The sequence below is a fragment of the Motacilla alba genome, unplaced genomic scaffold (genome assembly GCF_015832195.1).
Source record: "Motacilla alba alba isolate MOTALB_02 unplaced genomic scaffold, Motacilla_alba_V1.0_pri HiC_scaffold_31, whole genome shotgun sequence".
NCBI classification, from domain to species: domain Eukaryota; kingdom Metazoa; phylum Chordata; class Aves; order Passeriformes; family Motacillidae; genus Motacilla; species Motacilla alba.
Genome location: NW_024037405.1, coordinates 409,435 through 424,434, shown reverse-complemented (window position 1 = coordinate 424,434; position 15,000 = coordinate 409,435). Strand labels below are relative to the sequence as shown.

The 15,000-nt window shown below is 59.7% G+C and overlaps 1 protein-coding gene across 1 annotated transcript in view; it reads left to right on the top strand.

The window, feature by feature from the left end:
- Window positions 1-6,839, top strand: part of FBF1 (Fas binding factor 1) — a 21,889-nt gene extending 15,050 nt beyond the window's left edge. The window contains exons 14-17 of the mRNA XM_038126205.1: window positions 2,179-2,260; window positions 2,873-2,902; window positions 4,608-4,741; window positions 6,722-6,839. Coding sequence (XP_037982133.1) covers window positions 2,179-2,260; window positions 2,873-2,902; window positions 4,608-4,741; window positions 6,722-6,781 — 306 coding nt within the window. The 3' untranslated portion in view covers window positions 6,782-6,839. The remainder of the gene's footprint in view (window positions 1-2,178; window positions 2,261-2,872; window positions 2,903-4,607; window positions 4,742-6,721) is intronic.
- Window positions 6,840-15,000: the final 8,161 nt, after the last annotated feature.

Sequence of the window (15,000 nt, the reverse complement as noted above, 5' to 3'; positions counted from 1 at the left end):
TATCTGCCCCGATCTCTGACCTGCCCTGATCTCTGACCTGCCCTGATCTCTGACCTGCCCCGATCTCTGACCTGCCCTGATCTCTGACCTGCCCCGATCTCTGACCTGCCCCGATCTCTATCTGCCCCGATCTCTATCTGCCCCGATCTCTGACCTGCCCTGATCTCTGACCTGCCCTGATCTCTGACCTGCCCTGATCTCTATCTGCCCCGATCTCTGACCTGCCCCGATCTCTATCTGCCCTGATCTCTGACCTGCCCTGATCTTATCTGCCCCGATCTCTGACCTGCCCCGATCTCTGACCTGCCCCGATCTCTGACCTGCCCCGATCTCTATCTGCCCTGATCTCTATCTGCCCTGATCTCTGACCTGCCCTGATCTCTATCTGCCCTGATCTCTGACCTGCCCTGATCTCTATCTGCCCCGATCTCTGACCTGCCCTGATCTCTGACCTGCCCTGATCTCTATCTGCCCTGATCTCTGACCTGCCCTGATCTCTGACCTGCCCCGATCTCTGACCTGCCCCGATCTCTGACCTGCCCTGATCTCTATCTGCCCTGATCTCTGACCTGCCCTGATCTCTATCTGCCCTGATCTCTGACCTGCCCCGATCTCTGACCTGCCCCGATCTCTATCTGCCCTGATCTCTGACCTGCCCCGATCTCTATCTGCCCTGATCTCTGACCTGCCCTGATCTCTGACCTGCCCCGATCTCTGACCTGCCCCGATCTCTGACCTGCCCTGATCTCTGACCTGCCCCGATCTCTGACCTGCCCCGATCTCTGACCTGCCCTGATCCCTGACCTGCCCTGATCCCTGACCTGCCCCGATCTCTGACCTGCCCCGATCTCTGACCTGCCCCGATCTCTATCTGCCCTGATCTCTGACCTGCCCTGATCTCTGACCTGCCCTGATCTCTATCTGCCCCGATCTCTATCTGCCCTGATCTCTGACCTGCCCTGATCTCTGACCTGCCCTGATCTCTGACCTGCCCCGATCTCTATCTGCCCCGATCTCTATCTGCCCTGATCTCTGACCTGCCCTGATCTCTATCTGCCCTGATCTCTGACCTGCCCTGATCTCTGACCTGCCCCGATCTCTGACCTGCCCCGATCTCTATCTGCCCCGATCTCTATCTGCCCTGATCTCTGACCTGCCCTGATCTCTGACCTGCCCTGATCTCTGACCTGCCCTGATCTCTATCTGCCCCGATCTCTGACCTGCCCCGATCTCTGCCCTCTTCTCTTGCTCTCCACAGCCACAGCCCTGCACTTTAAACCCTTCACCATCCTCTCAATCCTTGGTCATAAAACCACTCTTATTATTACCATTGTGGTTATAACTATTAATATTAATATTCTTGTCCGTATTAATATTAATATTCATAGTTTTTTACTCGAGGCACATTCTCACTTACACCTGCAGAAACTCGACTTCCTAATTTTTAGACGTTTGTATTTGTGTAAATATAAATATTTTATATTTTTTTAATATATCAGTGAGGGTTTTGTTACATTATTAAGCTTTTCCCAAGGCTGCAGACGGAACCCTGCTGCGTCTGAGGGACTTTCTGTTTTCCATTCCCACATTTCCTTTTTCCCATTTCCTATTCCCTCATTTCCCATTCCCACATTTCCCATTCCCACATTTCCCATTCCCACATTTCCCATTCCCTCATTTCCCATTCCCACATTTCCCATTCCCACATTCCCGCATTTCCCATTCCCACATTTCCCATTCCCACATTTCCCACATTTCCCGCATTCCTACATTTCCCATTCCCACATTCCCACATTTCCCATTCCCTCATTTCCCATTCCCACATTCCCTCATTTCCCATTCCCTCATTTCCCATTCCCTCATTTCCCTCATTTCCCATTCCCTCATTTCCCATTCCCACATTTCCCATTCCCACATTTCCCATTCCCACATTCCCACATTTCCCATTCCCTCATTTCCCATTCATTCCCACCTTTCCCATTCCCTCATTTCCCATTCCCTCATTTCCCATTCCCTCATTTCCCATTCCCACCTTTCCCATTCCCTCATTTCCCATTCCCACCTTTCCCATTCCCTCATTTCCCATTCCCTCATTTCCCATTCCCTCATTTCCCATTCCCTCATTTCCCATTCATTCCCTCATTTCCCATTCCCACGTTTCCTTTCCTGTTTTTCCAGGGCCGCCGGAGCCTGGAGCGGCAGCGGGAGCAGCTCCGGGAGCTGCGGGAGGAGCTGGGCCCCAGCTTGGGGACAGCGCTGGGGACAGGGACACTGCTGGGGACACTGCCAGGGATGGAGACACCGCTGGGGACAGTGCTGGGTACAGGGACACTGCTGGGGACACTGCCAGGGATGGAGACACCGCTGGGGACACCGCTGGGTACGGGGACACTGCTGGGGACAAGGACACCGCTGGGGACAGCGCTGGGGACAGGGACACTGCTGGGGACACCACTGGGTACGGGGACAGTGCTGGGGACAGGGACACTGCTGGGGACAGGGACACTGCTGGGGACAGTGCCAGGGATGGAGACACGGCTGGGGACAGTGCTGGGTACGGGGACAGCTCTGGGGACAGGGACACTGCTGGGGACAGGGACAGCGCTGGGGACACTGCCAGCGATGGGGACACCGCTGGGGACACCGCTGGGTACGGGGACACTGCTGGGGACAGGGACACTGCTGGGGACAGGGACAGCGCTGGGGACAGGGACACTGCTGGGGACAAGGACACTGCTGGGGACAGGGACAGCGCTGGGGACAGTGCCAGGGATGGAGACACCGCTGGGGACAAGGACAGTGTTGGGGACAGGGACAGCGCTGGGGACAGGGACAGTGCTGGGGACACTGCCAGGGACAGGGCCAGCGCTAGGGACACTGCCAGGGATGGAGACACCGCTGGGTATGGGAACACTGCTGGGGACAGGGACAGCGCTGGGGACAGGGACACTGCTGGGGACAAGGACAGCGCTGGGGACAGGGACACTGCTGGGGACAAGGACAGCGCTGGGGACAGGGACACTGCTGGGGACACTGCCAGGGATGGAGACACCGCTGGGGACACCACTGGGTACGGGGACACTGCTGGGGACAAGGACAGCGCTGGGGACAGGGAGTGCACTGGGGACACTGCCAGGGACAGCTCTGGGGACAGAGACACTGCTGGGGACAGGGACAGTGCTGGGGACAGTGCCAGGGATGGAGACACCGCTGGGGACACCGCTGGGGACGTACACACCTGGGGGGGTCACACACACCTGGGGGGGGGGTCACACACACCTGGGGGGGTCACACACACCTGGGGGGGGGGTCACACACACCTGGGGGGGGGGGTCACACACACACCTGGGGGGGTCACACACACCTGGGGGGGACAGACACACCGGGGGGGGGTCACACACACACCTGGGGGGGGGGTCACAAACACCTGGGGGTCACACACACCTGGGGGGGACAGACACACCTGGGGTGGTCACACACACCTGGGGGGGTCACACACACCTGGGGGTCACACACACCTGGGGGGGGGCACACACACACCTGGGGGGTCACACGCACACCTGGGGGGGTCACACACACCTGGGGGGTCACACACACACCTGGGGGGGGTCACACACACACCTGGGGGGGTCACACACACCTGGGGGGTCACACACACACCTGGGGGGGGCACACACACCTGGGGGGTCACACACACACCTGGGGGGTCACACACACCTGGGGGGGGCACACACACACCTGGGGGTCACAGACACCTGGGGGGGGGGTCGCACACACCTGGGGGGGGTCACACACACCTGGGGGGTCACACACACACCTGGGGGGGTCACACACACCTGGGGGGTCACACACACACCTGGGGGGGTCACACACACATCTGGGGGGGGGCACACACACCTGGGGGGGTCACACACACACCTGGGGGGGTCACACACACACGGGGGTCACACACACCTGGGGGGGTCACACACACATCTGGGGGGGGGCACACACACCTGGGGGTCACACACACCTGGGGGGGTCACACACACCTGGGGGGGCACACACACACCTGGGGGGGTCACACACACACCTGGGGGGCACACACTCACCTGGGGGGCACACACTCACCTGGGGGGCACACACACACCTGGGGGGCACACACACAACTGGGGGTCACACACACCTGGGGGGGTCACACACACCTGGGGGGGCACACACACACCTGGGGGGGGGTCACACACACACCTGGGGGTCACACACACCTGGGGGGCACACACACACCTGGGGGGGGCACACACTCACCTGGGGGGCACACACACAACTGGGGGTCACACACACCTGGGGGGGTCACACACACCTGGGGGGGCACACACACCTGGGGGGGCACACACACACCTGGGGGTCACACACACCTGGGGGGTCACACACACACCTGGGGGGGGGGTCACACACACACCTGGGGGTCACACACACACCTGGGGGGGACAGACACACACCTGGGGGGGGCACACTCCTGGGGGGGGTCACACACACCTGGGGGGTCACACACACACCTGGGGGTCACACGCACACCTGGGGGGGTCACACACCTGGGGGTCCCAGCGCGCTCTGCTGTCCCCCCGCAGCGGCTCCGGTGGCTCCGGTGGCTCCGGTGGCTCCGGGGCTCCTGCCGGCCCTGGGGACGCTCCTGGGGGACGGCGGGGACAGCGCGGCCGCGCTCTACGGACACATCCTGCTGCTGAAACACCGCGCCAGGATGGTGGGGACGGGAACGGGAACGGGGACGGGGACGGGAACGGGAATGGGGACGGGAATGGGGACGGGAACGGGAATGGGAACGGGAACGGGGACGGGAACGGGAACGGGGACGGGAATGGGGACGGGAATGGGGACGGGAACGGGAACGGGGACGGGGACGGGAACGGGAATGGGGACGGGAATGGGGACGGGAACGGGAATGGGAACGGGAACGGGGACGGGAACGGGAACGGGGACGGGAAGGGGAATGGGAACAGGAATGGGAACGGTAATGGGAAGGGGAAGGGGAATGGGAACGGGAATGGGAACGGGAACGGGAATGGGAACGGGAACGGGGACGGGAACGGGAACAGGAATGGGAACGGGAATGGGAATGGGAATGGGGGGAACTGGGAGTGGGGGAAAATGTTTGGGACTGGAAAGGGGGAAAGGGAAAAGGCTGGGAATGGTCAGGTGGGAACTGGGCTGGGAAAGGGGCTCGGAACCACCTGGAAAATGGCTTGGGATTGTCTGGGAAAGGGTTTGGGATTGTCTGGGAAAGGGTTTGGGATTGTGTGGGAAAGGGTTTGGGATTGTCTGGGAAAATGTTTGGGATTGTCTGGGAAAGGGTTTGGGATTGTGTGGGAAAGGGTTTGGGATTGTCTGGGAAAGGGCTTGGGATTGTCTGGGAAAATTCTTGGGATTGTCTGGGAAAGGGCTTGGGATTGTCTGGGAAAGGGCTTGGGATTGTCTGGGAAAGGGTTTGGGATTGTCTGGGAAAGGGTTTGGGATTGTCTGGGAAGGGGTTTGGGATTGTCTGGGAAAATGTTTGGGATTGTCTGGGAAAGGGTTTGGGATTGTCTGGGAAAGGGCTTGGGATTGTCTGGGAAGGGGTTTGGGATTGTCTGGGAAAATTCTTGGGATTGTGTGGGAAAGGGTTTGGGATTGTCTGGGAAGGGGTTTGGGATTGTCTGGGAAGGGGTTTGGGATTGTCTGGGGAAATGTTTGGGATTGTGTAGGAAAATGTTTGGGAATGGAAAGGGGGAACTGGAAAGGGATTGGGAACGGAAAGGGGGGAACTGGGAAGGGTTTGGGACTGGCTGGGGGAGGCTGGAGCAGGTTTGGGATTGTGGGAGAGGGTTTGGGAATGGATAGGGGGGAACTGGAAAGGGTTTGGGAATGGCCAGGGGAAGCTGGAGAAGGTTTGGGAATGGAAAGGGGGAAAGGGAAAAGGGTTTGGGAATGGCCAGGGGGAAAGGGAAAAGGGTTTGGGAATGGCCAGGGGGGAATCTGGGCTGGGGACGGGTTTGGGATTGTGCAAAAGGGTTTGGGAACTGGAAAGGGTTTGGGAATGGAAAGGGGGAAAGGGAAAGGGATTGGGAATGGAAAGGGGGGAACTGGGAAGGGTTTGGGAATGGCCAAGTGGGAACTGGGCTGGGAAGGGATTGGGAACCTGTGGGGGAAAAGTTTGGGAGTGTGGGGAAAAGGGTTTGGGACTGGCCATGGGGAGCTGGAAGGGGTTTGGGAATGGGAAGGGGGAAACTGGGCTGGGAAAGGCCTCGGGGTTGTGGGAAAAGGGCTCGGGACTGTCTGGAGAGCGTTTGGAGCTGTGGGAAAGGGTTTGGGACTGGCCGGGGGGAGTGGAAAGGGGGAAAGGGAAAAGGGTTTGGGAATGGAGAGGGGGAAAGGGAAAAGGGTTTGGGAATGGAAAGGGGGAAAGGGAAAAGGGTTTGGGAATGGAGAGGGGGAAAGGGAAAAGGGTTTGGGAATGGCCGGGGGAGCTGGAGAGGGTTTGGGATTGTGGGAGAGGGTTTGGGAATGGAAAGGGGGAAAGGGAACAGGGTTTGGGAATGGAGAGGGGGAAGCTGGAGAATGTTTGGGAATGGAAAGGGGGAAAGGGAAAAGGGTTTGGGAATGGCCAGCGGGGGGCTGGGCAAGGGGCTCGGAACCTTCTGGAAGGGCCGGGAGCTCCTGGGTGGGCTCAGCCCGTGCCCCCCCCCAGGACCAGGATTTCCTGGAGGGCGAGCGGCGCTTCCTGCAGAGCCTGAGGAAACGGCCCTGAACCGGCTGCAGGGAGAGGAGCTTTGTACACAAATAACAATGAAAATAAATATGAAAATGAAAATGAAAATAAAAATAATGAAAATGAAAATAAAAATAATGAAAATAAAAATAAAATGAAAATAAAAATAAAAATAAAAGTAAAAATAAAAATGAAAATGAAAATGAAAATAAAAATAAAACTAAAAATGAAATGAAAATAAAAATGAAAATAAAAGTGAAAATAAAGATGAAAATAAAGATAAAAATAAAAATGAAAATAAAAATAAAAATGAAAATAAAAATAACTATAAAAATAAAAATAAAAATAAAATAAAGATAAAATAAAAATAACTATAAAAATAAAAATGAAAATAAAAATGAAAATGAAAATAAAAATAAAATAAAAATAAAAATGAAAATAAAAATAAAAATGAAAATAAAAATAACTATAAAAATAAAAATAAAAATAAAATAAAGATAAAATAAAAATAACTATAAAAATAAAAATGAAAATAAAAATGAAAATGAAAATAAAAATAAAATAAAAATAAAAATGAAAATAAAAATAAAAGTAAAAATAAAAATAATGATAAAAATAAAGATAAAAATAAAAATAACAATAAAAAATAAAAATGAAAATAAAAATGAAAATAAAAAGAAAAATGAAAATAAAGATGAAAATAAAGATAAAAATAAAATAAAAATGAAAATGAAAATGAAAATAAAAATAAAATAAAAATGAAAATAAAAATGAAAATAAAAATAAAAGTAAAAATAAAAATAAAGATAAAAATAAAAATAACAATAAAAAATAAAAATGAAAATAAAAATGAAAGTAAAAAGAAAAATGAAAATAAAAATGAAAATAAAGATAAAAATAAAAATAAAAATAAATTCCCAGCTGAGAACCTTCCCCCGTTTGCAAACAGAAAAACAAAATGGATTTTTGTAAGAATGAATTCCCTGCTGGGAGCCTCCTCCTGTTCAAGAAAGAGAAAAACGGATTTTTGTGAAAATAAAAAATGAATTCCCCGCTGAGAACCCTCCCCTGTTTGCGAGCGGGGATTTGGGGGGTGAACATCATTTTGGGGTGAAAACGGGAATTTGGGGGCGGGAATTTTTTGGATGTTTTGGGATGGGGATTTTGGGGTGGGAATTCTTGGATGGGGATTTTGGGGTGGGAATTTTGGGGTGGGATATTTGGGACGGGGATTTTGGGGTGGAAATTCTGGGGTGGGGATTTGGGGTGGGAATTTTGGGGTGGGAATTCTGGGATGGGGATTTTGGGGTGGGAATTTTGGGATGGGGATTTGGGGTGGGATATTTGGGATGGGGATTTTGGGGTGGGAATTTTGGGACGGGGATTTTGGGGTGGAAATTCTGGGGTGGGGATTTGGGGTGGGAATTTTGGGGTGGGATATTTGGGATGGGGATTTTGGGGTGGGAATTTTGGGGTGGGATATTTGGGATGGGGATTTTGGGGTGGAAATTCTGGGATGGGGATTTGGGGTGGGAATTTTGGGGTGGGATATTTGGGATGGGGATTTGGGGTGGGAATTTTGGGGTGGGATATTTGGGACGGGGATTTTGGGGTGGAAATTCTGGGATGGGGATTTGGGGTGGGAATTTTGGGACAGGGATTTTGGGATGGAAATTTTGGGAATGCAATCCTGGGATGGGGATTTTGGGGTGGGAATTTTGGGGTGGGAATTCTGGGGTGGGATATTTGGGATGGGGATTTTGGGACAGAGATTTTGGGATGGGAATTCTGTGCTGGGAATTTTGGGAATGCAATCCTGGGATGGGGATTTTGGGGTGGGATTTTTGGGATGGAGATTTTAGGACGGGGATTTTGGGATGGGAATTCTGGGACAGGGATTTTGGGGTGGGAATTCTGAGATGGGGATTCTGTGCTGGGAATTTTGGGAATGCAATCCTGGGACGAGGATTTTGGGATGGGAATTCTGTGCTGGGAATTTTTGGAATGCAATCCTGGGATGGGGACTTTGGGATGCGAATTTTGGGATGAGGATTTTTGGGATGAGGATTTTTGGGATGGGAATTTTGGGATGAGGATTTTTGGGATGAGGATTTTTGGGATGGCAGTTCCTGGCGGTGCCCGAGGCCGGCTCGGATCCTCCCGGGCCGTTCCGGGTCTCCTCCCGCCGTTCCGCCGCTCTGTGACGGTCCCCGCGGAACCGGGGCCGCTCTGTGACGTCATCCCCGGGCGGGGACCGAGGGGACCCGCGGGGCTCCGCCGCTGTCCCGCTGTCCCCAGCATGGCTCCGCTCGGCCTCCTGCTCCTGCTGGCCGCGGCCGCGCCCTCCTGGGCCACCTGGGACTCCTGCGAGTAGGTGACCGTGCCCGCGGCCGGGGGTCCCCGAGGTCCCCGAGGTCCCCTGAGGGTCCCCGAGGTCACCGCAGGGGGGTCACAGCCCCGTGCCCGGCCCTGGCACCGCCAAGGGGACACGTGTGGCACTGGCTGACCCTGTCCCCGTGTCGAGGTGTCATTGTCCCGTGTCGGGGTGACCCTGTCCCTTGTGTCCCTGTCCTTGTCCCCGTGTCATGGGCCCTGTCCCCATGTCGGTGGTCCCTGTCCCCGTGTCGCTGTCCCTGTCACAGCCCAGGGCTGGCACAGCCGGTCAGGCAGGGCCAGTGGGCACAGCCACAGCTCCGGGGAGATGTCCCTGTCCCCGTGTCACCATCCCTGTCCCTGTCCCTGTCTCGTGTCGCGGTCCCTGTCCCCTGTGCCTCTGTCCCTGTCCCATCTGTCCCCATCCCTGTCCCTGTCCGCATCCCTGTCCCTTGTCCTTGTCCCCTCTGTCCCCATCCCTGCCCCTGTCCCCATATCTGTCCCTGTCCCCTCTGTCCCCATCCCTGTCCCCATCTCTGTCCCTGTCCCCTCTGTCCCTGTCCCTGTCCCCTCTGTCCCCATCTCTGTCCCTGTCCCCTCTGTCCCCATCCCTGTCCTCATCTCTGTCCCTGTCCCCTCTGTCCCTGTCCCTGTCCCTGTCCCCTCTGTCCCCATCTCTGTCCCTGTCCCCTCTGTCCCTGTCCCTGTCCTTGTCCCCTCTGTCCCCATCTCTGTTCCTGTCCCCTCTGTCCCCATCACTGTCCCTGTCTCGTGTCGCGGTCCCTGTCCCCTGTGCCTCTGTCCCTGTCCCCTGTGTCCCCATCCCTGTCCTCATCTCTGTCCCTGTCCCCTCTGTCCCCATCTCTGTCCCTGTCCCCTCTGTCCCCATCTCTGTTCCTGTCCCCTCTGTCCCCATTTCTGTCCCTGTCCCCTCTGCCCCTGTCCCTGTCGCTGTCCCCTCTGTCCCATCGCTGTCGCTGTCGCTCTGTCCCTGTCCCTGTCCCCTCTGTCCCTGTCCCTGTCCCTGTCCCCTCTGTCCCTGTCCCTGTCGCTGTCCCCTCTGTCCCATCGCTGTCCCTGTCGCTGTCCCCTCTGTCCCTGTCCCTGTCCCTGTCCCCTCTGTCCCCATCCCCATCCCTGCCCCTGTCGCTGTCCCCTCTGTCCCATCGCTGTCCCTGTCGCTGTCCCCTCTGTCCCTGTCCCTGTCGCTGTCCCCTCTGTCCCTGTCCCTGTCGCTGTCCCCTCTGTCCCATCGCTGTCCCTGTCCCTGTCCCCTCTGTCCCCATCCCCATCCCTGCCCCTGTCGCTGTCCCCTCTGTCCCATCGCTGTCCCTGTCGCTGTCCCCTCTGTCCCATCGCTGTCGCTGTCCCCAGCGGTACGTGCGGTCTCCAGCCCATGGCCGAGGAGTTCGGCGGCGGCTCCGGGGCGGTCTCCGGGGCCTGGCCGGGGCTGGCGAGCGTCCAGGACCCGCTGCGGGCCGGCAGCGGCCACGTCTGCGCCGGGAGCCTGATCGCCCCCGGCTGGCTGCTGACCGCCGCCCGCTGCCTGCCCCGCGCCCGGTGAGGCGGCACGGCCCGGGGAGGAGCGGGGAGGAGCGGGAGGGGCACGGGATGGAGCGGGACGGAGCGGGATGGAGCGGGACGGAGCGGGGTGGAGCGGGGTGGAGCGGGGTGGAGCGGGATGGAGCGGGATGGAGCGGGATGGGCACGGGATGGAGCGGGGTGGGCTCGGGATGGACTGGGATGGATTGGGATGGACTGGGATGGGCACGGGATGGAGCGGGATGGGCTCGGGATGGACTGGGATGGAGCGGGATGGGCACGGGATGGAGCGGGGTGGAGCGGGGTGTGCACGGGATGGGCACGGGATGGAGCGGGATGGAGCGGGATGGGCACGGGATGGAGCGGGATGGAGCGGGATGGGCACGGGATAGAGCGGGATGGAGCGGGATGGGCACGGGATAGAGCGGGGTGGAGAGAGATGGGCACGGGATGGAGCGGGATGGAGCGGGGTGGAGCGGGATGGAGCGGGACGGAGCGGGATGGAGCGGGGTGGGCACGGGATGGAGCGGGGTGGAGCGGGATGGGCACGGGATGGGCACGGGATGGAGCGGGGTGGAGCGGGGTGGGCTCGGGATGGACTGGGATGGAGCGGGATGGGCTCGGGATGGAGCGGGATGGGCTTGGGATGGACTGGGATGGAGCGGGACAGAGCGGGATGGAGCGGGGTGGAGCGGGAGGGGCACGGGATGGAGTGGGATGGAGCGGGACGGAGCGGGATGGGCACGGGATGGAGTGGGATGGAGCGGGATGGAGCGGGATGGGCACGGGATGGAGTGGGATGGAGCGGGATGGGCACGGGATGGAGCGGGATGGAGCGGGAGGGGCACGGGATGGGCACGGGATGGAGCGGGATGGGCACGGGATGGAGCGGGATGGAGCGGGATGGAGCGGGGTGGAGCGGGATGGAGCGGGATGGGCACGGGATGGAGCGGGATGGAGCGGGATGGAGCGGGGTGGAGCGGGGTGGGCACGGGATGGAGCGGGATGGAGCGGGATGGAGCGGGATGGGCCGGGATGGGCTCGGGATGGGCACGGGATGGAGCGGGATGGAGCGGGAGGGGCACGGGATGGGCACGGGATGGAGTGGGATGGAGCGGGATGGAGCGGGATGGGCACGGGATGGAGCGGGGTGGAGCGGGATGGGCACGGGGTAGACTGGGATGGACTGGATAGGCTGGGGTGGGCCGGGATGGACCGGGATGGGCCGGGATGGAGCGGGGTGGACCGGGATGGAGCGGGATGGCCTCGGGATGGAGTGGGATGGGCACAGGATGGGCTGGGATGGGGCCTGGATGGGCCTGGATGGGCCAAGATGGCCCTGGGCGACTTTGGGAGGTGCTGGGAGGCTCCGGGACGGCCCCAGGATGACCCGGGATGGCCCCAGGATAGCCCTGAGATGGTCTGGCATGGCTCCGGAATGGTCTGGGATAATGCAGGATGGCTCCGGGATGCGGCAGGGATGGCCCCAGGATGATCCGGGATGGGCCTGGGGGACTTTGGGATGGCCCCGGGATAGTCTGGGATAGCCCCGGGATGATCCGGGATGGACCCAGGGGGCTTCAGGATTTCTGGGGGCTCCGGGATGGCCTTGGGATGACCCGGGATGGTCTGGGATGGCCTCAGGGGGCTCCTGGATCCTCCGGGAGGCGCCGGGATGGCCGCGGGATGACCCCGGGGGGCTCCGGGAGGCTTAGGGATGGCACTGAGGAGCTTCAGGGTGGTCCAAGGTGGTTCGGGATGGCCTCAGGGGCCTCTGGGAAGCTCCAGGATGGCCCCAGGATGGTCCAGGATGGCCCTGGAATGACCCGGGATGATCTGGGATGGCCACAGGGGGCCCCGGGAAGCTCTGGAATGATCTGGGATGGCCCCGGGATGGCCTCGGGGAGCTCTGGGAAGCTCTGGGATGGCCCCGGGATGGCCCCGGGGAGCTCTGGAATGATCTGGGATGGCCCCAGGATGGCCTTGGGATGACCCAGGATGATCTGGGATGGCCCCGGGGGGCCCCGGGGAGCTCTGGGAAGCTCTGGGATGGCCCCGGGATGGCCTCGGGGAGCTCTGGGAAGCTCTGGGATGGCCCCGGGGAGCTCTGGTGTTATCCGGGATGGACTTGGGAAGATGTGGGATGGCCTCGGGTGGCTCTGAAAGCTCCGGGGTGGCCCCAGAATAGCCCCGGGATGATCCAGGATGGCCCTGGAACAGCCCCGGGAAGCCCCGGGATGCCCCCGGCGGTCTCAGCTCCCGCTGACGGCGCCCGGCGTCCGCAGGAACCTCAGCTCGTGGCGCGTGGTGCTGGGCGCGGCCGACCTGAGCGACCCCGGGCCCGAGGCGCAGGTGCGGCGGGTGCGGCGGGCGCGGCGGCACCCGGGGCTGGACGTGGCGCTGCTGCAGCTGCAGCCGCCCGCCGAGTGCAGCGACTTCGTGCAGCTGGGCTGCGTCAGCGAGAGCGGGGCCAGCCCCGAGGGCCTCGGGCCCTGCTACACCGCGGGCTGGGCGCCCCTGGCCGGAGCAGGTGAGCACCAGGTGTGCCCAGGTGTGTCCCAGGGGTGCCCAGGTGTGTCCCAGGTGTCCCCAGGTGTGCCCCAGGTGCAGAGTGTGTGTGCCCAGGTGTGCTCAGGTGTGTCCCAGGTGTCCCCAGGTGTGCCCAGGTGTCCCTAGGTGTGCCCAGGTGTGTCCCAGGTGTGCCCAGGTGTGTCCCCAGGTGTGCCCAGGTGCGGGGCAGGTGTGTCCCAGGTGTCCCCAGGTGTGCCCAGGTGTGTCCAGAGCGGGCACAGGTGAGCGCCAGGTGTGCCGCTGCGGCAGGTTAAGATCCCATCGTGGTCTCAGGTGTGTCCCCAGGGCGGGCCGGGGTCCCTGGGATGGAGGCTGGGGTTCCACACAACACACAGGTGTGCCCCAGGTGTGCCCAGGTGTGCCCAGGTGTCCCCAAGTGTACCCAGGTGTGTCCCAGGTGTCCCCAGGGGCTGTCCCCAGGTGTGTCCCAAGTGTCCCCAGGTGTGCCCTGGTGTGTCCCAGGTGTGCCCCAAGTGTCCCCAGGTGTGTCCCAGATGTCCCCAGGTGTCCCCAGTTGTCCCTAGGTGTGTCCCAGGTGTCCCCAGGTGTTGTCCCAGGTGTCCCCAGGTGTCCCCAGGTGTGTCCCAGGTGTGTCCCCAGGTGTGTCCCAGGTGTCCCCAGGTGTGTCCCAGGTGTGTCCCAGGTGTGCCCAGGTGTCCCCCAGGTGTCCCAGGTGCTGCTCTCACGGCCCCGCCCGGTCCCCCCCAGCCCCGCCGCGGGAGGTGCTGTGGGAGGCTCCGGTGCGGCTGCTCCGGCCCGAGCTCTGCGGCGGCTCCGGGGCCGCGCCCTCGGCCCAGGTGTGCGCGGAGCACTCGCGGGGCGGCGCCGGCACCTGCCAGGTGAGCTGCCATCCCCATCCCGATCCAAATCCCGATCCTGGAGCGAGTCCCAGTCCCAGTCCCCGTCCCAGTATTGATCCTGATCCCAATCCCGATCCTGATCCCGATCCTGATCCCAGTCCCGGTCCCGATCCCAACCCCACTCCTAATGACCGGGATTCCAGTCCCGGTCCCGGTCCAGGTCCCAGTCCCGATCCCAGTGCCAATCCCAATCTCGATCCCACTCCCAGTCCTGAGCCCAATCCTCTGCTGTGTCCCAAGGTTGTCATCCCAGTCCCAATCCTGATCCCGATCCCGATCCAAATCCCAATCCCAATCCTGGAGCGAGCCCCAGTCCCGGTCCCCATCCCAATACTGATCCTGATCCCGATCCCGATCCCAGTTTCCATCCCGGTCCTGATCCAGACCCTGATCCCAGTCCCCATCCCGATCCTAATCCCGATCTGGGCCCTGATCCCGATCCCCATCCCGATCCTAGTCCCGGTGCCAATCCCGATCCTGATCCAAATCCTAATCCCAATCCTGGAGCGAGTCCCAGTCCCGGTCCCCATCCCAATACTGATCCCGATCCCCATCCCGATCCCAGCTTCGATCCCGATCCTGATCCAGACCCTGGTCCTGATCCCAATCCTGGAGCGAGTCCCAGTCCCGGTCCCCGTCCCCATCCCAATACTGATCCTGATCCCAATCCCGATCCCAGTTTTGACCCCGATCCTGATCTGGACCCTGGTCCCGATCCCAATCCCGATCCCACTCCCGATCCAGCCGTGATCCCGATCCCCATCCCGATCTTAGTCCCGGTGCCAATCCCGATCCTGATCCAAATCCTAATCCTGATCCTGGAGCGAGTCAAGTCCCAGTCCCGGTCCCCATCCCAATACTGATCCTGATCCCGATCCCGGTCCCAGTCCCGGTGCCAATCCCGATCCCCAT